General features: G+C 47.8%; 1 protein-coding gene across 5 annotated transcripts in view; it reads left to right on the top strand.

The window, feature by feature from the left end:
* The window catches only part of LOC145347908 (electrogenic sodium bicarbonate cotransporter 1-like), a 169,244-nt gene that overhangs the window by 72,386 nt on the left and 73,195 nt on the right, over positions 1–23,663 (top strand). For all 5 annotated transcript variants that reach the window (XM_080195903.1, XM_080195886.1, XM_080195878.1 and 2 more), the window contains 5 exons: positions 2,662–2,816; positions 12,270–12,383; positions 13,654–13,828; positions 14,506–14,639; positions 21,225–21,496. In XM_080195903.1, the coding sequence (XP_080052029.1) occupies positions 2,662–2,816; positions 12,270–12,383; positions 13,654–13,828; positions 14,506–14,639; positions 21,225–21,496 (850 nt within the window). The remainder of the gene's footprint in view (positions 1–2,661; positions 2,817–12,269; positions 12,384–13,653; positions 13,829–14,505; positions 14,640–21,224; positions 21,497–23,663) is intronic.

The raw sequence follows: 23,663 nt of genomic DNA, 5'->3' as shown, positions 1-23,663 counted from the left end.
AATGGCTCATTCTGTGCACATGTTTGAATGGCTGTATTTATTGTCCAGCTGGAACATCTTGAGGATGATCCTAGGGAATCCATTACAGATGTGTGCCCCAAGCTGATCCTCCCCGATCTACAGCAGCCAGCCAATCATTTAGACCCAAGCATAAAGGAGGGAGGACGGCACATCCGGCACAGGAGGAGGCCCTTCTCCCCACTCCTGTCTGTGAAATCGATTTGTCCTACATCCCACTCTTATCCTCGTATCCCTGTAAACCTTTCCACCTGCCAGTGTCTATTCCACTCCAATTTTTGCAAGTTCCTGCTTCCATCGCCCAATCAAGCAGCGCCTTCCAGATCACAACAACTCACCGTGTAAAAAAAAACTCCCCACCTCTCGACTGGGTGACCAGGAATCTCTCCCACATTTAATCACCACCTTTGTGCCGTTGAGAGCCCCCCCCTCAGGTGGTACAGTGGTTAGCATTGCTGCCTCACAGTGCCGGGATCCGGGTCCAATTCCTGCCTTTGAGTCAGCGTCAATGTGGAGTCTGTACGTTTTCCCCATGTCTGCATGGGTTTCCTCCAGGTGCTCCGGTTTCCTCCCACAGTCCAACAATGTGCAGATTAGGTGGATTGGAAATGCTAAGTTTCGTGTCCAAAGATATGTAGGCTAGGGAGATTAGAGGGGTAAATATGTGGGGATCGATTGTAATTAAATTTTAAATCTGGTTCCTCTGACCACTGACCCTCCTGCTAGGATTTCTCCTCATCCTTTCCCGACATTTTGAGCATCTCATTTGAATCCCCTCTTAACCTTCTCGGATCTTAGGAGAAAAATCCCGAGTTTTCAGCATGAAATTGCAGTTCATTAATTCTTTGAGAACTCTTTGGATAGCAAGGCTCTCACTGGGTATTTGTCATGACGCTACAGATCCTGGTGATGTACGGGTGTAATCAGGAATGCTTTAATGAATTTCTCGTTTCCATTAATCATCAGAGTATCTGTTACAACATTGCCACTGGCGGGACAAGGTTGAAGGGACATGGAGATTAAAGTTACTGACCATCACAATCTAAATTGTTGTTTCAAGCTTTCATTTGTGGAACCACAGCTGCAGAATTTACAGGAAGAAAAATACTGTGGACATTTACAATGAATTAATGTTTGATTATTGTCACATGTATTGGAAAATACAGTGAAAAGTATTATTTCCTGCATGTTACACAGACAAAGCATGCCGTTCATAGAGTACATAGGAGAGAAGGAAAGGAGAGGGTGCAGAATGTGGTGTTACAGAGACAGCTAGGGCATAGAAAAAGATCAGTTAATATAAGGTAGATTCATTCAAAAGTCTGATGGCAGCAGGGAAGAAACTGCTCTTGAGTCGATCGGTACACGATCTCAAACTTTTGTATTTTCTTCCGACGGAAGAAGGTGGAAGAGAGAATGTCTGAGATGCATGGGGTCCTTAATTATTCTGGCTGCTTTCCCGAGGCAGCGGGAAGTGTAGACAGAGTCAATGGATGGGAGGCTGGTTTGTGTGATGGGCTGGGCTATGTTCACAACCCTTTGTAGTTTCTTGCGGTCTTGATCAGAGCAGGAGTCCATACCAAGCTGTGACACAACCAGAAAGAATGCTTTCTATGGTGCATTTGTAAATATCTGTGAGCGTCGTAGCAGACATGCCAAATTTCCTTAGCCTCCTGAGATAGTAGAGGCATTGGTGGGCTTTCTTAACTGTAGTGTTTACCATTTTTAACATAATCAAGGACCCCACGCATCCCGGACATTCTCTCTTCCGCCTTCTTCTGTCGGGGAAAAGATACTAAAGCCTGAAATCACATACCAACCGACTGAAGAACAGCTTCTTCCCTGCTGCTGTCAGACTTTTGAATGGACCTACCTCGCATTAAGTTAATCTCTCTTTACGCCCTCGCTATGACTGTAACACTACATTTCACTCTCTTGTTTCTTTCTCTATGAATGGTATACTTTGTCTGTATAGTGAACAAGAAACAATGTTTTTCACTGTATACTAATACACGTGACAACAATAAATCAAATAAAATCAAATCTTGAAATCCTTCTTGGGAGGAATTGTGAAAGTTCAGAGGTAAGACTTACTGATCTACTGCTGCCTTTGGGATGAGTTGTAAAACTGGCACCTTGTCTGATCTCTCAGGTAGACATAAAAGATCAAACTGTTACAGAGATTTGGTCGATCTGTTTCAGCAAGTATTAAATATTAGAACTACAAGGTGAAGCTAAGATACAACAACAACAATTAACATTTATTTATATAGCACCTTCACCACAATAAAATGTGCCAAGTGCTTTGCAACAGCATAATCAGACAAAATGTCACACCAATCCATGTAATGAGATGTCAGAGCAGGTGACAGAAAACAGAGGTAAGTTTCAGAGTGTTTAAAAGGAGAACGGAGAGGTGGTGAAATTTAAGGAGGGAATCCCAGAGCTTTGGACCCAGCTAGGCAGTGGGGTATGTGCTAGAATTGGAGGGGCAGAATGGTCTCATTGGCCTGGAGGAGGCAGATCAACCTTGATCCAACTGAATAGTCAAAGGGCCAGATGGTCTACGTTCAAAGACAGAATTATTATTATTTGTGACTTATTTGTTTAAGGATTTCTGTCTGTCTCTGTCTTACCGTTTAGCTGTTTCATGACATTGCCTACAAAGCCAAGGATAGTGCTGATCTCTTAGCCGGAATTGATGAGTTTCTGGACGAGGTAATTGTCCTTCCTCCCGGTGAATGGGATCCAGAGATCAGGATAGAGCCTCCAAAGTCACTTCCGTCTTCCGACAAAAGGTAAAGAGATCCTCAATGTGTACCGGAATGTGTCCTTTGGTCATAGAGATACCCTTTATAACTGGGATTGTCCTGGCTACAAATATCTAGCAATTGCATCTGCTGTCAAACGGCCCAGACAGATGGTGAAAGGGACTTGATACTGAGATGTCTCCCAGGCCCTGGAGCTGATAACACTTCTCTCCAATTGGCTAGATCTACAAGATCCGACGACACTTTTTCAAAGAGGACCAGGGGAGATCTCCTTGCCGATTTGGTCAATACCTATCCCACAATTAGCATCTCTTAAACAAAGCAGATTGTTTGGTTATTACTGGGTATCGTAGCAAAGCGGTTAGTGTTACAGGGTTAATAAGCAAGGTGCCTGGCCTGTGGTCCAAAGACATGAATTCATATCCCCCTCATCGCAAGTTGAGTTTAAATTGAATTAAAAAACCACAGTGACTGTGAAATTACAGAATTATTGTGAAATCCAGTTTGGTTCGCTTCAGAGAAGGAAATCTACCCTCCTGACCTGGCCTGGCCTGTGAGTGTCCACAGGCCCACAGCAAACTGCTTGCCTTTGAAATGACCGAGTGAGCCACCCAGCTGTGTTTAAGGAGGTGGCTCACTCCCTATCTTTCCACGTGAAACCAGAGATGGTTATAGGTTCAGAGCTCTGACAAAGGGTCATCTAGACGCAAATCATTGGGCGGAATTTTACCGGTGTGTCCACCTGACTTTCGTACAATCCTGCCCGAGAATATCATTCTCCATTCCTGGCCCACCCACAAAATCAGGGCAGACATGCTGGTAAAATTCCAGCCATTGGCTCTGTTGTCTCTCCATAGACACTGTCAGACCTGCTGAGATTTCCAACATTTTCTGTTTTTGTTTCAGATTCCAGCTTTTATAATAAGTTCTGGTGTTGTCCTGTGTATATTAAAATCACATTACTGTTTATAGGAACTTTCTGTGTGTAAATTGGCCACTGTGTTTCTGACATTACAGAATTCACCGGTTACAGAGTGCTTTGGCATATTGATGGGTATAGAGGGATATTGATGGGTATAGAAGGATATTGATGGGTATAGAGGGATATTGATGGGCATAGAGGGATATTGATGGGTATAGAAGGATATTGATGGGTATAGAGGGATATTGATGGGCATAGAGGGATATTGAGGGGTATAGAAGGATATTGATGGGTATAGAGGGATATTGATGGGTATAGAAGGATATTGATTGGTATAGAGGGATATTGATGGGCATAGAGCGATATTGATGGGTATAGAGGGATATTGATGGGTATAGAGGGATATTGATGGGTATTGAAGGATATTGATGGGTATAGAGGGATATTGATGGGTATTGAAGGATATTGATGGGTATTGAAGGATATTGATGGGTATAGAGGGATATTGATGGGTATTGAAGGATATTGATGGGTATCGAAGGATATTGATGGGTATAGAGGGATATTGATGGGTATTGAAGGATATTGATGGGTATAGAGGGATATTGATGAGTATAGAGGGATATTGATGGGTATAGAAGGATATTGATGGGTATAGAGGGATATTGATGGGTATAGAGGGATATTGATGGGTATAGAGGGATGTTGATGGGTATAGAGGAATATTGTTGGGTATTGAAGGATATTGATGGGTATAGAAGGATATTGATGGGTATAGAGGGATATTGATGGGTATAGAGGGATATGGGCCAAGCACAGGCAGTTGGGACTAGCTTCGGGGCTTGAAAAAAAGGGCAGCATAGACAAGTTGGGCCGAAGGGCCTGTCTCTATCTTGTAAACATCCATCACTTTAAGATTCTATATTCTGTGCTTGTGAAAGGTGCTTTATAAATGCAAGTCTTTCATGCATTCCTATCCCGACAATAACATGAAGAGAAAGCGTATTTCCCAGGGAGCCAGTTCACTTCATTACCCATGCTTTTTCATTATGGTCCTCACTGAGGCAGGGATAAGTGCAGAACTGTGTAGTAACTGAGAGGTCAGCAAACGAATTAATGCTCACTCACCCATCTCTGGAGGGCAAGACTTCAAAGATATCTAAAAATAAACCCTATAGCTTATTTCTCTCCATTCTAAAACCACTTGAAAACCAAAATGTTAAAGGAGTGTGGGGAGGGCAGCATGATAATGCTTTCAGTGTCAGAGGTTATCACAGCATGACACAGGGGTCGGATAGTTAAGCGCCAGGTCAAAGGTCGCATCATCAGTGTCACGGGTAAATCTGGGGCAGAATGGGGACAGGAGGGCAGAGGAGGGATAAAGTTTAGAGAGTGAACAAATATGGGCTTATCGTATGAGGAACAGGTGAGGACCCTGGGTCTGTACTTGTTGGGAGTTTAAAAGGATAAGGGGGGATCTTATTGAAACTTACAAGATACTGCGAGGCCCTGGATAGAGTGGACGTGGAGAGGATGTTTCCTGTAGTTGGAAAAACTAGAACCAGAGAGGGCACAATCTCAGGCTAAAGGGACAATCCTTTAAAACAGAGATGAGGAGGAATTTCTTCAGCCAGAGAGTGGGGAATCTATGGAACTCTTTGCCGCAGAAGGCTGTGGAGGCCGGGTCATTGAGTGTCTTTAAGACAGAGATAGATAGGTTCCTGATTAATAAGGGGATCTGGGGTTTGGGGAAAAGGCAGGAGAATGGGGGATGGGAAAAATATCAGCCATGATTGAATGGCGGAGCAGACTCGATGGGCCGAGTGGCCTCATTCTGCTCCTATGGTCTGATGGTTTTATGGTTTTATGGCCCTCTGAGAATTGGAAAGAGTTGTCACAGCACACAGCCTTTACATGACAGCAATAATCAGTCGCACTGAATTTCTGATTTATCACCATCTGTTTATTGCAAACAATTATCTCACATGGCTTTGCTCAAAGGTAAAAGTAAAAATATGTTTGCTTCCTTTTTTGTCTCTACGCGTTTGACAGTCTTTAAAACCTGCCTGGTATTTTCTGTCTCCCTCTTTCCGTCGCTCACTCTCTCTCCCTCCGGTCTGTCTCTCTTTCCCCATCCTCTCCCTCCCCGCTCCGGGGTCTCACATCTGCTCATTCCGGTGTATTTCCCAGGGAGCCAGTTCACTTCATTACCCATGCACGGACACAGCGTGTGAAGTTATCCATGATAACACCTTTCCAGACCTAGTCACTCACATTCCCAGACTTTCACTTTGCATAGTATCTCTGTACAGAACACAGCAGTGTGCACAGCAAGATCCCAACAAACAGTAGCATGCAACTAATCAGACAATCTATTGTTTACCAGGAAATTCCCTGCTCTTTCTGAAATCACGTCCTACTGCATCCAACTGAGAATAATGACAGAGCCTCGGTTCAATGCTTCATCTGAAAGGGGGTTGCTGCAGCGCTCCTTCAGCACTGACCCTCTGACAGTGCGGCACTCCCTCAGCACTGACCCTCTGACAGTGCAGCACTCCCTCAGCACTGACCCTCTGACAGTGCGGCACTCCCTCAGCACTGACCCTCTGACAGTGCAGCACTCCCTCAGCACTGACCCTCTGACAGTGCGGCGCTCCCTCAGCACTGACCCTCTGACAGTGCGGCACTCCCTCAGTACTGACCCTCTGACAGTGCGGCACTCCCTCAGCACTGACCCTCTGACAGTGCGGCGCTCCCTCAGCACTGACCCTCTGACAGTGCGGCACTCCCTCAGCACTGACCCTCTGACAGTGCGGCGCTCCCTCAGTGCTGCACTGGGATTGTCAATCTGTAAATGTGTGTAACAGAGTCTGGAGTTGGACCCACATCTGGAGCTGTCTCCCCTTGAAGCAAAATCTCTCCTCGTTGACATTTAAAAACATTCTTTGGAATATTTGTTCAGTTTCATTTCAAGGTTTGCTGTCCTGTTCTGCAGGCCAGGTTTCTCAGGTTGAGTGTAGAGGGTCAGCACAGGCGGAAGTGATTACTGGGGCAGATTAAGAAGTAAGTTTACCTTCTCCTATTTAAGTGTTAGCTGTGAGTAAACTCCTCATTGTGGAAACAGATCAGCCCCAGTTGAAGCCTGGTTCCTTTTCACTGTACCAAAGAATTTTTGGTTCTTCTTGAATTGAGGAAATGTTTAGATTTAATAATAAACAATTGAATAATTATTTAATGATACACAGGACTGGCCAATCACAGATTTGTTTCAGATTCAAACCAGCCCTTTTGAGAGCCTGGGGAATTCACAGTATTCATCACTGAAAACCATTTCCAATATCAGACGTCACACAGGCAGAGAGAGCTCGGTGGAATCAGTTGTTCATCTCTCTTACCCGTTTACCCATCACACCGCGTTCTCGATGTTCTATATCGGCTCCCGGTATCACAATGCTTCACTTTTTAAATTCATTCCTGTTTGCAAATCTTTCCATGGCCTCACCCCTCCCCAGCTCTGCAATCCCCTCCAGCCCCACACTGCTCACCCATCCCTGCACTCCTCCCATTTGTTGCATCCTCTAGTTTTTATCATTTCACTGTTGGCGGCCATGCCTTCAGCTGTCTTGGGCTTAGCCCTGGATTTCCCTCTCCATCTCCCTCGCCCTGTGCCTCCCTCCCTCTCCACCTCCATCCCACTCTGCGTCCCTGCCTTTCTGCTTCCACCTCTCTCTGCCTCACTTCCACTCTGCCTCATTTCCTTTCATCCTAGCTCCCTCTCAGTCCCCCTCCCTCTCTGTCCCCCTCCCTCTCTGTCCCCTCCCTCTCTGTCCCCCTCCCTCTCTGTCCCCTCCCTCTCTGTCTCCATCTCCACCTACCTCTGTCTCTGCCTTGCTCCCTCTCTGCCTCCCTCCCTCACTACCTCTCTGCCCTGCTTGCTTGCCACCTCCCTCTCTCTCCACCTCTCTCCCTCCCTGCCTCTCTCCCTCCCTGCCTCTCTCCCTCTCTGCCTCTCTCCCTGTCTGCCTCTCTCCCTCTCTCCCTGTCTGCCTCACTCTTTCTCTGCCTCGCTCCCTCTCTCTCTCTCTGCCTCGCTCCCTCTCTGCCTCGCCTCTCTCTGCCTCCCTCCCTCTCCGCCTTGCTCCCTACCTCTGTCTTCTCCTTAAATACACACTCAGTGCCAAATTTTATTCAAGAACAAGGCTGTGAAATGCCTTGCGATGTTTTACTTTATCGAAGGTGCTACTTAAATGCAAGTTGCTGTTGTTTCCCATGGACAGTGTCCGACTTAGTAATGATTCTGGATGCAAATTCAACGCAGGGATTTCCGACCTCTTTAATCACCACAATGTACTGCGAATGCTGGAAATCTGAAATAAAAGCAGAGAATGCTGGATAAACACAGCAGATCTGGCAGCGTCTGTGGAGAGAGAAACCCGGTTGATGCCTCGAGTCTATTTGAGGGGAGTTTGTAACTCCAATCTGCTTTTACCCTCATGTGATTTGATCAGAAAAACCCTCATTAATTGGCTGGGATAAAGAATCCCATTTAGCCAAATTAATTTGTCAAATATAGTGATACATAATAAAACAGCAACAACACCGCAGAAGTAATGAATTGGATTGAAATTCTTTTAGGACATCCTTCAGATGTGGTCAGGCGCTATATGAATGCAGCCTCACTCCATAGGAGTTGATGATGGTTTTTGTTTCACTGTTCAGCTAGCCAGAGATTTGGAACAATTTAAACATGAAACAAGCTGACAATCCCTTTGCCAAATTCTCAAAACTTTTCCACTTTGTTGGTAATCCTTAACCACAGGATAAGGGACTCCCCCCAACTGGGTGAAGTATCAGGCTAGCTGAGAGCCTGGAGCCTCGGCCCTCAGGCTGCGCTGAGACCACTGGTATTGGGCAGGACAATCACTGCAATTAGCCCCTGGATTAGGGCAAAGGAAATCAGCTGGGATCTCAGTTGGGCGGTGTGGTGGCACAGTGGTTAGCACTGCTGCCTCGCAGCGCCATAGGACACAGGTTCGATTCCCGCCTTGGGTCACTCTATGTGTGGAGTTTGCACATTCTCCCCGCGTCTGTGGAGGTTTCCTCCGGGTGCTCCAGTCGCCCCCCACAGTCTAAAGATGTGCGGGTTAGGGGGATTGGCCATGGTAAAGGGTGGTGAATCTCTGGAATTCTCTGCCCGTTGAAGTGGTGGAGGCTGCCTCGCTAAATATTTTTAAGACGCGGGTTGATGGGTTTTTGATAAGCGAGGGGATTAAGGGTTATGGGGAGAGGGCGGGAATGTGGAACTGAGCCACGACGGATCAGCTATGATCTTATTGAATGGCGGGGCAGGCTCGAGGGGCTAGATGGCCTACTCCTGCTCCTATTTCTTATGTTCTTGTGTAAATGATAGGGCAGAGGGGAGGGCCTGGGTAAGATGCTCTCTCAGAAAGTCAGGTGCAGACTCGATGGGCCGAATGGCTCCCTTCTGCATTGTAGAGATTCAATGGTTCAACACCAGTAACGTGCATTTATGTAGCACCTTTGGTACTGTAAAACATCTCAAGGTGCCTCAGGCATCAAGTTGACACTGACTCAAGGAAGGAGATGACAGGTTGACCAAAAGAGGGTGAAATGGGAGATTTTAAGGAGTGTCTTAAAGGAGGAGAGAGAGAGAGAGAGAGCTGGGCTGAAGCAGCTGAAAACCCTTCCAAAGAGCAAATACAGAGCCTGTAATGTCAACATTTAGTCAGGTCAGCACAATAATCACTACACTTAACTGTTGATAAGATAAATATCCATCAATGGATAGTGGCCAAAACTTTTGCAATACTGTCCTTCCATTCTGTAGTAAGCAGAAATGATATTAGAAATATTATCAGCTATTCCAGTTCTGACCAGTTTTGAACAGCGTCCAGGTGAAATTATTACAAGATAAAACAGTTGCTGATACTTTCACCCTTGATAAACCCAAGGTCTCCTCAGCAAACAAGTATAGATTGGCCCAGCATTCCTCACCATGGTCACATTAACTCGATGGGACGCTGATTCAGGTGTGGACATTTTCCCACACACTTTACCAGAGGTGTTTAATGTAGCTGCTCAGGATTGTGCCCGCTGGCATGAGCCTCACATTGCTGCTTTTCGGATAACTCTCTGGGACGGCACGGTGGCACAGTGGTTAACACTGCTGCCTCACAGCGCCAGGGACCTGGGTCCAATTCCCGTCTTGGGTCACTGTCTATGTGGAGACTGTACATTCCCCCTGTGTCTGCGTGGGTTTCCTCCAGGTACTCCGGCTTTCTCCCACAGTCCAAAGATGTGTGGGTTAGTTTGATTAGTCATGCTAAGTTGCCTTTTAATATCAGGGAGACTAGGAGGGTAAATAAGTGGTGTTACAGGGATAGAGTCACAGAGGTTTACAGCATGGAAACAGGCCCTTCGGCCCAACTTGTCCATGCCACCTTTTTTTTTAAAACCCCTAAGCTAATCGCAATTGCCTGCATTTGGCCCATATCCCTCTATACCCATCATACCCATATAAGTATCTAAATGTTTTGTACCCACCTCTACTACTATCTCTGGCAGTTTGTTCCAGCCACTCACCACCCTCTGTGTGAAAAAATCCTCTGGACACTTTTGTATCTCTCCCCTCTCACCTTAAACCTGTGCCCTCTAGTTTTAGACTCACCTGCCTTTGGGAAAAGATATTGACTGTCTAGCTGATCTATGCCCCTCATTATTTTATAGACCTCTATAAGGTCACCCCTCAGCCTTCTACACTCCAGAGAAAACTGTCCCAGTCTATCCAGCCTCTCTTATAACTCAATCCATCAAATCCCGATAGCATCTGAGTAAATCTTTTCTGCACTCTTTCTAGTTTAATAATATCCTTCCTTTTATAGGGTGACCAGAACTGCACACAGTATTCCAAGTGTGTGGCCTTACCAATATCTTGTACAACTTCGACAAGACGTCCCAACTCCTGTATTCAATGTTCTGACTGATGAAACCAAGCATACTGAATGTCTTCTTCACCACTCTTTCGACCTGTGACTCGACTTTCAAGGAGCTATGAACCTGTATCTCTAGATCTCTTTGTTTTGTAACTCTCCCCCATGCCCTACCATTAACTGAGTAAGTCCTGCCATGGTTTAATCTACCAAAATGCATTACATCGCATTTGTCCAAATTAAACTCCACCTGCCATTCATCAGCCCACTGGCCCAATTGATCAAGATCCCATTGCAATTGGAGATAACTTTCTTCACTGTCCACTAAGCCTCCAAACTTGGTGTCATCTGCAAACTTACTAACCATGCCTCCTATATTCTCAGCCAAATCATTAATAGGATAGGATAGTATCTGGGTGGGATTGTTGTCAGTACAGGCCCGATGGGCCAAATGGACTCCTTCTGCACTGTAGATTCTATGATTATGTAGATGAGTGAAGGAAGAATAAGGGGCGGCGAGGAGAAAGGTCACACACTTCTTGGATAATAGGAGTCTAAGTGGAATCAAGGAACAAAGAGACCTGGAGACAAGAGACGCAGGTCAATAAGATCAATAAAAAAAAGAACAAAAACGGAGCGATTTGTGGAAGGGTATAATTAGAAAGATGATGAGTGATGTTGAGGTCGTATGGAATCATGCTGAGGTCATGTAACATGCACGATTCTGCTCTGTAGATTTCGCTTCTGTTCTTTGCCCAATCAGGGATCTTACCCGCCAAGGATAGGCCAATAGTCTAGGCCTCAAACCCACCCCTGCTGGAATGGATATCAAACCCCATGCTATTGATCCATTCCCGCTGTCCAGCCAACCAGCAGCCCTACAAGCAGTCTGAATTGCTATGGCAACACGCACTATGGTTTGGAGCTGTGGAAAGCGAGGAGTGGGGAGAATGTGGGACTCGCTCCCACGGGGAGTGGGGGAGAATGTGGGACTCGCTCCCACAGGGGGAGTGGGGAGAATGTGGGACTCGCTCCCACGGGGAGCGGGGAGAATGTGGGACTCGCTCCCGCGGGGAGTGGGGAGAATGTGGGACTCGCTCCCACTGGGAGTGGGGAGAATGTGGGACTCGCTCCCACAGGGGGAGTGGGGAGAATGTGGGACTCGCTCCCACGGGGAGCGGGGAGAATGTGGGACTCGCTCCCACGGGGAGTGGGGAGAATGTGGGACTCACTCCCACGGGGAGTGGGGAGAATGTGGGACTCGCTCCCACGGGGAGTGGGGAGAATGTGGGACTCGCTCCCACGGGGAGTGGGGAGAATGTGGGACTCGCTCCCACAGGGAGTGGGGAGAATGTGGGACTGGGTCCCACGGGGAGTGGTTGAGATGTATAGTATTGATACAAATCAGAGGGAAGTTGGATAAACACATGAGAGACAAAGGGACAGAAGGGTTTGTTGACAGGGTGAGATGAAGAGGGGGAGGAATCTGGAATGGCATATTCACATGGGCAAGGATCAGTTGGGCTGAATGGCCTGTGCTGTGGACACAACATAACTCAGTATGATTGGCGACGCTGAGTGTTTTAACAGCATCTTTATTTGAAACAGGAAGAACATGCTCTCAGGAGGGGACAGTGTCCAGATGAACGGAGACATGCCTCATGATGGTGGGCACGGAGGTGGAGGGCACGACGTCCCTGATGAACTGAAGAAAACTGGAAAGTAAGAAAGGCAACTCGACAATAACCAGAAATCCATGTTTGAGGTTCACCCTCGATTTCTTTGGACCAGTTTTTGGACTGGAATCGAACTCGGGTCCCTGGTGCTGTGAGGCAACTGTGCTAATCACTGTGCCACCGTGCCGCCTCCCTGTCATGGGGGGGCAGAGAGCAAACGTATTTAAGACTGTGGTTCCTCTCTCTGAGGGTCTAGTCTTTGGATTCTGTCCCCAGCGCGCAGTGGGGGCTGTGTCACTGAATAGATTCAAGGTTGATTCGGTAGATATTTGACTGATCAGAGAGTCAAAGATTATGGGGTACAGACGGCAAAGAGTAAAGACTGTAATCAGATCAGCTACGTTCCTATTCAATGGGGAAGCAGGCTCAATGGGCCAAATGGACTGCACCTGCTCCTATTTATGTTCTCGCTTTGATTATACAACCTCGTATTCCCAGATCCTTTTCTGATTGGCTTTGTTGTGCTTCTAAAACTTACAGCTGGACACAATCGCACAATTTATAAATTCACCCACTGCACATTTCCCTGTGCCCTCTCAGAGACTGTGATTGAAATGGTTAGCTTCAGCTCCTGTTTCTTATCATTAAAGGTAAATCCCAGGTGACCAAAGGCTGTGATGGGGGTGGCACAGTGGTCAGCACTGCTGCTTCACAGCGCCAGTTCGATCCCTGGCTTGGGTCACTGTCTGTGCGGAGTCTGCATGTTCTCCCCGTGTCTGCGTGGGTTTCCTCCGGGTACTCTGGTTTCCTCCCACAGTCCAAAGATGTGTGGGTTAGGTTGATTGGCTGTGCTAAATTGCCTCTTAGTGTCCTGGGATGTGTAGGTTAGAGGGATTAGCTGGTAAATGTGTGGGGATATGGGGGTAGGATTGTGGTCGGTGCAGTCTTGATGGGCTGAATGGTCTCTTTCTGCACTGTAGGGTTTCTATGATGCTTCTATGATTGGTGGTGATTTAACCTGGGGGTCACCGTAGCTCAGGCGAGGGACACGCTCGAGAAGGCAAGACCTTCACAAATAACCTCAGCCAGATACAGGAATTGAACCCACCCTGTTGGTGTTGCTCTGTGTTACTAACCAGCCGTCCAGTCAACTGAGCTAAACCAATTCCCTTATAACTGCAATTAAAGAATACAGGGATAGTACAGGATTTGAGGTGGAAGATGCCATTGTTCTTGTGGAAAGGCAGAGCAGGCTCGAGGGGCCAAATGGCCGACTGTAGCTCCTCCTCCTTATTGTTTGTTTGTCTGATTCTCAGGTTGTTTGGTGGTTTTGTGGCTGATATCAAGAGGAAAATCCCGTGGTTCGCCAGTGACTTCTACGATGCTCTGAGCATCCAGTCACTCTCTGCTGTCCTGTTCATCTACCTGGGAACCGTGACCAATGCGATCACCTTTGGAGGTCTCCTTGGCGACGCTACTGAAAACATGCAGGTTGGTGGCTGCGGGGCAGGTGTACCTTTCACTCTGGGCGGCGCGGTAGCACAGCGGTTAGCACTGCTGCTTCACAGTTCCAGAGGACCTGGGTTCGATTCCCGGCTTGGGACACTGTCTGTGTGGAGTTTGCACATTCTCCTCGTGTCTGCGTGGGTTTCCTCCGGGTGCTCCGGTCTCCTTCCACAGTCCAAAGCTGTGCGGGATAGGTTGATTGGCCATGCTGAGAAATTGCCCCTCAGTATCAAAGGATGCGTAGGTTAGAGGGATTAGTGGGTATAGTATGTAGGGATATGGGGGTAGGGCCTGGGTGGGAGTGTGTTTGGTGCAGACTCGATGGGCCGAAGGGCCTCTTTCTGTACTGTAGGGTTCTATGATTCTGTACGGTAGCTCCTTTGCCCAGAGCGTGATGAGAATGTGGAACGCACCCACAGTGAGTGGTTGAGGTGAATAATTTGGCTAGGTTTCTGAGGAGGCTGGATCTGCACATGAGGGGAAATGGAACAGAAGGATGTACCAGGAGCGAGATGTGAAAGGATGGCAGGAGGCCTGAGGGGAGAATAAACACTGGGAAGGAGTCACTGGGCTGGATAATCTATTTCTGGGCCCTGTGACTGCCCCCGACATGGGGGTTGAGGAGCTGGGGTGTGCTGATGGTGATTTCTTGTGTTCCTCAGGGTGTGCTGGAGAGTTTCCTGGGCACAGCAGTCAGCGGAGCTGTCTTCTGCCTTTTTGCTGGGCAACCACTGACCATCCTGAGCAGCACGGGGCCCGTGTTAGTCTTCGAGCGTCTGCTCTTCAGCTTTAGCAAGTAAGTATAACCTCGGCACAATGGCCTCGGTGAATGGTGCGTGCAAACGGGGGAGGGCTGTGTGACAAGTCCATAAAATTGTTTCAAAAAAGACATGGAGAATCCTGGGAGTGCGGAGCTCGGGCAAACCTTCATAAAACACCAGCGAGGTCCCAGCTGGATGTCACCATTGCGTTCAGTTCTTAGGCACTGCATATTAGGAAGGACATCAAGACCTTGGGGAGAGTGCAGAGGAGATTTACCGGAATGGTTCCCGGGATGAGGAGCTCCAGTTAACGTGGAGAGGTCGGAGAATCTGGGATTGTTCTCCTCAGAGCGGAGAAGGTTAAAGGGAGATCTAAGTTAGACATGTTTTTGATAAAGTCAATGGGCAAAAATTGGAAGTTACGTCATTTTTCAACAGAAGAGGGAATTCTTCTGATGAAAGAGAAGTGGGCATTATGGTGGCACAGTGGTTAGCACTGCTGCCTTAAAGTGCCAAGGACCCGGGTTTGATTCTGGCCTTGGGTCGCTGTCTGTGTAAAGTTTGCACATTCTCCCCATGTCTGCATGGGTTTCTTCAGGTGCTCCAGTTTCCTCCCACAATCCCAAGATGTATAGGTTAGAGGGATTGGCCATGGGAAATGTATGGGGTTGATTTGATTTGATTTGATTTATTATTGTCACGTGTATTAACATACAGTTAAAAGTATTGTTCCTTGTGTGCTATACAAAGCGTACCATTCATAGAGAAGGAAACGAGAGGGTGCAGAATGTAGTGTTACAGTCATAGCTAGGATGTAGAGAAAGATCCATCTGAGGTAGGTCGATTCAAAAGTCTGACAGCAGCAGGGAAGAAGCTGTTCTTGAGTCAGTTGGGACGTGACCTCAGACTTTTGTATCTTTTTCTCGACCAAAGAAGGTGGAAGAGAGAATGTCCGGGGGGGTCCTTAATTTTGCTGGCTGCAGCAGGAAGTGTAGATGGAGGGGTGGGAGGCTGGTTGTGGGGGTAGGGCAGGGGGAGAGTGCCTGGGTAATATACTCTCTTGGAGAATCGGTGCATACTCAATGAGCTGAATGGCCTCTTTCTGCCCTATCAGGATTCCATGTTTCAATGAAATCGCCTCAGGTCACTAACAAATCTCAACCTGAGAGGGAACACATGGAGTGACAGTTTGAATGGAGCTCTCGTGATCTGTTCTGTGTGGTTGTGAACTGTGCCTGCGCTTCTGCACAGATGTGTTGTAGCTACTTCCAGTTCGCACCACTTCATAGAATGATAGAGGAAGGCCATTCAGGCCATCTAGCCTGTGCCAGCTCTTTGACAAAACTTATCTAACCCTCACTCTTTTCCCCCATAATCCTGCAGTGTTTCCTTTCTGAGTATTTATGCAGTTCCCTTTTGAAAGTTACCATTGAATCTGCTTCCACCGCCCTTTCCGACAGCACATTCCAGACCACAACAACTCAACACGCAAATAAATCACTGCTCATCCCTCCCCGCTCCCAATTACATTCAATCTGTGTCACATCTTCCTGACAGTGTAAACAGCCTCTGTAAAGTTACTCCATCAAAAGCCCTTTGCAATTGGTCTATAAATAGAAGTGTCAGTTACAAAGGCAATGAATTAATAAAACACTGTTTGGACCTCATCTGGAGGAGTGTGTCACATCCTGAGCACCACTCGCTAGGAAGGGTTTGATGTCTTCGGAGAGGGTGCTGAAAATATTCACGGGAATAATTTTGGGTAGAGAGACCCCAGCTACGGGGATAGATTGAAGAAGGAAAGATTAAGGGGGGATTTGTTAGAGATGTTCAAACTCATGAGAGGTCTGGACGGAGAGAGCGAGAGAGAAACTGTTCCCATTGGTGGAAAGGTCTGAAATCACAGGATGCTGACTTATGTTAATCGGTGAAAGAAAGCGTGAGTGATTTGAGGAAAGGTCTCTCTGGCGCAGGGAGGGGTTAAAACCTCAAATCGATTGCCTGAGGGTGTGGGGCAGGTCGATTCAATCGAGGCTTTCACAGAATCATAGAATCCCGACAGTGCAGAAGGAGGCCGTTCGGCCCATCAAGTCCACACCGACCACAATCCCACCCAGGCCCTATCCCCATAACCCCATACGTTTACCCATATTGTCCCTCTGACACTAAAGGGCAATTTAGCACGGCCAATCCACCTAACCCGCACATCTTTGAACTGTGGGAGGAAACCGGAGCACCTGGAGGAAACCCACGCAGACACGGGGAGAATGTGCAAACTCCACACAGACAGTGACCTGAGCCGGGAATCGAACCCGGGTCCCTGGTACTGTGAAGCAGCAGTGCCAACCACTGTGCCACCGTGCTGTCCAAAAGGGAATTGGATAATTATCATAAAGAAATGATTTGCACCATGGCAAGACAAACGGAGTGGCTTATACAGAGAGTTAGCACAAACATGAAGGGCCAAAGGGTTGTATTTGGACCTTGGGGATAATAGAAAGAGTGCCCACGCAGTTTATGGAGCTCAGTGGATTTGAGGCTGAGTCTTGCATAAGTGTATGTTCAAAAGAGTATCTATTTTTAATTTTTTAAAGTTAGCATCTGGTGCTCCTGGCTTGGCTGAAGGGGGTAGAATCTGCTGAGTGAATTAATTAAGTTTCCACAGGCATCTGGCCATCTAATGATGTGAAACTTGGATAACTACTCACACACACCAAAAATAGAAGGAAAGGACTTGTATTTATATAGTGCCTTTCACACCCTCAGCGTGTCCCCGAGTCCTCCGCAGCCAATCAAGTACTTTCTGCGCTGTTTCTACTGTTGTAGCGCAGGAAACTCAGCAGCCAATTTGCGCACAGCAAGATCCCATAAATGGCAGCGTGACGATGGGCAGATAACTTGTGTTTCAATGATGGAGAAGCCGAAAGTGCTGGGAGATTACGCAGCGGGATTGGCAGCGTCTGCGGCGAGGGAGAAACAGAATTAACGGTCGGCATTCTCCGATCTCGCACACCCTGCCCCTGCTGCCAGCGAGAACGGAGAATCTGATGCTCAGCAGATACTGCGTTCACAGCAGCGGGACTGGAGAATCCCAGCCGTGGGCGAGGTCGGAGGATCCCAGCCGTGGGCGAGGTCGGAGGATCCCAGCCGTGGGCGAGGTCGGAGGATCCCAGCCGTGGGCGAGGTCGGAGAATCCCAGCCATGGGCGAGGTCGGAGAATCCCAGCCGTGGGCGAGGTCGGAGAATCCCAGCCATGGGCGAGGTCGGAGGATCCCAGCCGTGGGCGAGGTCGGAGAATCCCAGCCATGGGCGAGGTCGGAGGATCCCAGCCGTGGGCGAGGTCGGAGAATCCCAGCCATGGGCGAGGTCGGAGGATCCCAGCCGTGGGCGAGGTCGGAGATTTCCGGCGAACAGTTCAGCTTTCATTAGGAACTGTGTCCAGTCGAATACTGGGAGCGTCGGCCCCCATTCCTCTCTTTGCTTCCTCCCTCACCTTGTGGGTCTTCCTGCAGGAGAGACAAGTGCCTCAGGATGTGTCTAGGTTTGGGCAATGCCATGCACGTTGCCAGTGCAGGGACGATACGCACTGTGCCACACTCCTACCCAAGTGTGACCACAGCTTGAAGCTGAACTAAAGTGAACATCATTGCCACAGTGAACATTTGTGATTGTCATTGCACCAAGCTGGCATCCGTGTGCCCTCAGACTCCACCGTGCCATTATTCTCCGCTCCCAGTGCTGTGTGCTGTCACCTGTGCCAGCCTGGACCTGGGCTTCAGAGCCAGACACTGCTTCCAAGAATAGAACAGTTGCTTTGGACTTAATTCAAAGAGAAGCAAAGACTGCACGCAGTGTTTATTTTGCCAAGACAGCAGAATGAAACAAAAAGTACTTCTCATACAGTCATCATCATAGAATTCTGCAGTGCAGAAGGAGACCATTCAGCCCATCGTGTCTGCACTGACAAGCTATCCCCGTAACCCCACATATTTATCCCACTAATCCCTCTAACCTACACATCTCAGGGGCAATTTAGCACGGCCAATGCATCTAACCTGCATGTCTTTGGACTGTGGGAGGAAGCCGGAGCATCTGGAGGAAACCCACGCAGACACAGGGAGAATGTGCAGACTCCGCACAGACAGTGACCTGAGCCGGGAATCGAACCTGGGTCCCTGGAGTGTGAGGCAGCAGTGCTAACCCGCTGTGCCACCGCCCAACTGTGTCACCGTGTGGCCCATTCTAAAGCTGAGCAATGCGGAATGAGTATGTCTAACTGCGTAAGGAGATTTCTTGCCACTGTAATGAGATCTCCCTTAACAATCCTGCTTTACAAATATCCTCCTTCCTCCTCTTCAATGCTGCTATTCCAATGTATTCCTCTCCCATCACTAAGACCCCCTGCGTCCAACACTTCACACAATTCCAGTCCAAATTCAGTCTTACTGAAAACCTCACTCATATCAGCGTTATCTCCAGATTTGATCCTGTTCTGGCTACCCTCCCACCATCCACCCATTGGGTGGGAAGCAGCTCTGATCACGGGGGCTGGGGTTCCCAGGGCAGCAGCAGTCCAGATTAACACTCCTCCTCTGGCTGGGGGAGCATGGATGGCTGGGCAGGGGGAGAGGGGGGGTGGTGTGGGGTGTGGTGGTGGCACAGATATAATTTGCCACTTAACCCTTTTGGCTGCAGGGGACTCTGGGTCTCCACTGCCCGTGGAACGTAACACAGGCTGCAGCGGAATGAAGGAGAGAGGTTTCTGAATGGTGTTATGGATTCCATCTCCAAAGGTAACCCATCGCCTGAAACAGGCACTTTGGAAGGAGACTCGTATTGAAATTGGGTGGTCCAGCCGTAGTGTGAATGGGTCCAACAGGGCGGCATGGTGGCGCAAGGGCAGCACGGTGGCACAGTGGTTCGCACTGCTGCCTCACAGTACCAGGGTCCTGGGTTCGATTCCCAGCCCCGGGTCACTGTGTGTGGAATTTGCACGTTCTCCCCGTGTCTGCGTGGGTTTCCTCCGGGTGCTCCGGTTTCCTCCCACAGTCCAAAGATGTGCAGGTTAGGTGGATTGGCCATGCTAAATTGCCCCTTAGGGTCAGGGGGGCTGGAAGGATAAATATGTGGGGTTATGGGAATTGGTCCTGGCTGGGATTATGGTCGGCGCAGACTCGATGGGCCGAATGGTCTCCTTCTGTACTGTAGGGAATCTATGATCTTTAAACGCACCAATCTTTACACCCCGCCAGCACCCCCCCCCCGCCCCCCCACCACCCACCACCCTTTAAAGAGGGGAGGCAAAATCAACACCACTCAGCAGACTGAGTGTAAAAGGAAAGCAAAGTTAAACCCCCCCACAGGAAGGCAGCCTCTCCCAAATTCACATGGGCTGGCACAGTAATATCTCCGTAAGATAACGCTGGCCATTTTAGTTTGTTGATGCAGTTTAAACACGAGTAAGTCGGGATCATTTCTTTATTGGAAGGGTTGATTGTCACTATGTAATCTTAACCATCAACATTTAGACAATGGCTCTTTCAAATGTGAGAAAAAGTTGCCTTTGTCATTTCCATATTTGGCGTGATAGAATTCCATTCTCGCACGCACTGATAGTATCTGCAAATCAATGTGATGATGGAGCAACTTCACAGGAAACAGTCATAGGCAAAGCCTTTTCCATTAGTGCAAATGCTTCAACTTCTGATTCATGTGGGCCCCTGGATTTAAAAGGAACTATAAAATTATGCTAAGTTATCCTGTTCTTGCAGACTTGACTAACTCCCTGTATGGTCAGCAGTGGGGCGGTATGTCACTGACAGGATCTGTTAGATGTCTTGCTGAATGCCGAGGGAGTTACCAACAATGTGGGACAACATTGTGGTAGATTGGATTTATCAAGTGATTCTTCTGACAGTTTTGAGGAGGCCACTTTCCAGTTTAGCATTCCCCGTGCCGAACTTTACTTGAGGGAAGGGGTTCCAAATGCAAATGTGCCTCTGCGTGTCACAATTTCAATGCTCTCCTGGTCAGTCTCTCACCTTCCACCCTCTGTAAACTGTAACTCATCCAAAACTATTCTGTCACAGCAATCCTGTCATTCCGAGTCCAACAATGGCTCAATTTTAAAATTCTCAGCCCTGTTCTCAAGTCCTTCCATTGTTGCATTGCCTCCTTATCTCTGTTAACTCCTCCAGCCCCACAAACCTCCCCATCTCTGTAACATCCTCCAGCCCCTACAGTCCTTCCTATCTCTGTAACATCCTCCAGCCCCACAACCGTCCCGATCCCTGTAACATCCTTCAGTGCTATAAATCTCCAGGATCTCTGCAAACCTCCAGTTTGGGCCTCTGGAGTACCCGTGATTTTCACTCTTGTGAGTCTGTTAAAGCTTTCCCATTGATGTTAAACTGATCCCTGCACAATTGTCTGTACATCGGTTAAAATGGGTAATTTCAACTCTCACAGTTTGTTACGTTGAAATTAAGTTGGTTAATATATTCACATTGAGTAATTAATTAATGTCGACATTTACTTGCTCAGAATTGTGTGTCTCTTTGGGCTCTTCCAGGATTTTTGGATAGTTTGAACCAATTCTCTCCTCTTCATTTGTCTCCCAGAGACAACGCGTTTGACTACCTCGAGTTCCGTCTCTGGATCGGTTTGTGGTCCTCTTTCCTCTGTCTCATTCTTGTTGCCACTGACGCCAGTTTCCTGGTCCGGTACTTCACTCGCTTCACCGAGGAAGGGTTCTCATCCCTGATCAGCTTCATCTTCATCTACGATGCCTTCAAGAAGATGATTAAGTTGTCTCACCACTACCCCATTAACACCGACTTCAGGATGGACTACGTCACCCTGTTCAGCTGTGCATGTGTACCACCCGACAAAGGTAAGAATGGCCTTAATCAGATTATCCATAAACCAACACACTGTGTGGACTGAGAGGTTCATAACAAGACTCCAAAATCATCATTGAACAAATCGCTAAAGTTATTTTTCATGTGAGTGTCATTGTCAAGGCCGCCATTCATAGGTTTACAGGGCATGGGTTAAAGGTGAGGGGGAAGAGATACAAAAGTGTCCAGAGGGGCAATGTTTTCACACAGAGGGTGGTGAGTGTCTGGAACAAGATACCAGAGGTAGTAATAGAGGCGTGTACAATTTTGTCTTTTAAAAAGTGATCAGATAGTTACATGGGTAAGGTGGGTATAGAGGGATATGGGCTAAATGTGGGCAACTAGCTTAGGGGTTTAAAAAGAAAAGGGCAGCATGGACAAGTTGGGCCGAAGGGCCTGTTTCCATGCTGTAAACCTTTATGAGTCTATGATTCTATTGTCCATTCTTTGATTGCCCTTGAGAAGGTCAAACTTCTTTGTGAACTAGTCCATGTGGTGCAGGTACACCCAACGTGCTGTTAGAGGGGGAGTTCCAGGATTTTGACCCAGTGATAATAGAGTGATACATTTGTGTTGTTTAATATTGTGATGGGCAGCAACGATCGTGGATCTATTTACTATACTCCACTAACACTTTATGCTAAACATTCCCCAATCATTCCCCAGTCAACATAAGTCTGGGTCAGATTTTGTTAACCCTGCACAGCTCAGGTCAGTTTGGGTCAGTCCAGTACAGGTTAAGTCTGTGATGGTTTGTGGCATTGAATAAGTCTAGAAATTGTTGGCGCCAATATTACTTCAGTTTATTTATTAGTGTCACAAGTAGGCTTACATTAACACTGCAATGAAGTTACTGTGAAAATCCCCTAGTTGCCACACTCCGGCACCTGTTCGGGTACACTGAGGGAGAGTTTAGCATGGCCAATGCACCCTAACCAGCACGTCCTTTGGACCGTGGGAGGAAACCGGAGCACCTGGAGGAAACCCCCGCAGACATGGGGAGAATGTGCAGACTCCACACCGACACTGACCCAAGCCAGGAATCAAACCCGGGTCCCTGGCGCTGTGAGGCAGCAGTGCTAACCATTGTGTCACGCTTGTGTTAAGTGCGTTGTTTGCTGCTACTTCCTTTGTGATTTAATTGAGTTGCCAAGCTATTTGTTTTAAACATTTAAGGAAGTTTATGTTATGGAGGTGGAGTGAGCACTCCTGTATTAATCCCTTATTCAAGTAGTAATGTAAAGGGGTTCACTAAATGCCAATGACAGGCAGTAGAAATTCTTGCCCCAGGATGGCAAGAAAGCATTACTGTTCCTCGGGATGACTCTTACTTGCCTCGGGGTAACTCAGGATGAACGATAATTTCCAATATATAAAAAAATAGAAAATGCTGGAAAACTTCAGTGCTGAAACAGACTTGAAACATTTGCCAGAATATTATCACCTCGCCCGCCCGGGGCTTGTAAAATACCCCCCACCCCCGGGACCAACAGAGTGCCGTTCTGCCAGCCTCGAACGCCTCAATTCCGGGACAGATGTGCCGGTAAAATTCCAGCAAATAACCCTGCTTCAATCCCCACAGACGCTGCCAGGCTTGCTGAGTTTCCCTCGTCCTGTCTGTTTTTATTTCCGATTTACAACATCCTCAGTATATTTCGCTTTCGTTTTCGCGATAGTTTTTCCCTTGCCAACGTCACTTACAATTCAAAAGCAAGGCCGGCTTGGGGAGATTTGGTAAGGGTGTTTGGGGCGTGCCACAGCGTCAGAGGCACAATCTTCGAGGTGACACAGCTGCCCTCTCAGGTGAGCCCCTGGCTGTGGTCTGAAGAGAAGGGAAGGCAGGTATCTCCGGCCAACATCTACCCAACAACCAACATCTCAAAGAAACAGAGTATCAGGTTGTTATAGCATTGTTTGTGGGATCTTACTGTGCATTAATTGGCTAGCGTTGTATTTCCTTCAAGATTTGGAGTTGTATAAAACAGTCATTAGACCACAGCTTGGGTACTGTGTGCAGTTCTGCTCTCCACGCTATAGGAAGGATGTGATTGTGCTGGAGAAGGTGCAGAGAAGATTCACACTGGAGTGTTTCAGCTATGTAGAGAGACAGGTTAGACTGGGGCTGTTTTCCTTGGAGCAGAGAAGGTTGAGGGGGGACCT

Source organism: Carcharhinus amblyrhynchos, chromosome 1 (genome assembly GCF_965287045.1).
Source record: "Carcharhinus amblyrhynchos chromosome 1, sCarAmb.v2.hapA, whole genome shotgun sequence".
Lineage (NCBI taxonomy): Eukaryota > Metazoa > Chordata > Chondrichthyes > Carcharhiniformes > Carcharhinidae > Carcharhinus > Carcharhinus amblyrhynchos.
The sequence above is the reverse complement of the archived record's forward strand: the minus strand, read 5'-3'. Positions and strand labels throughout refer to the sequence as shown.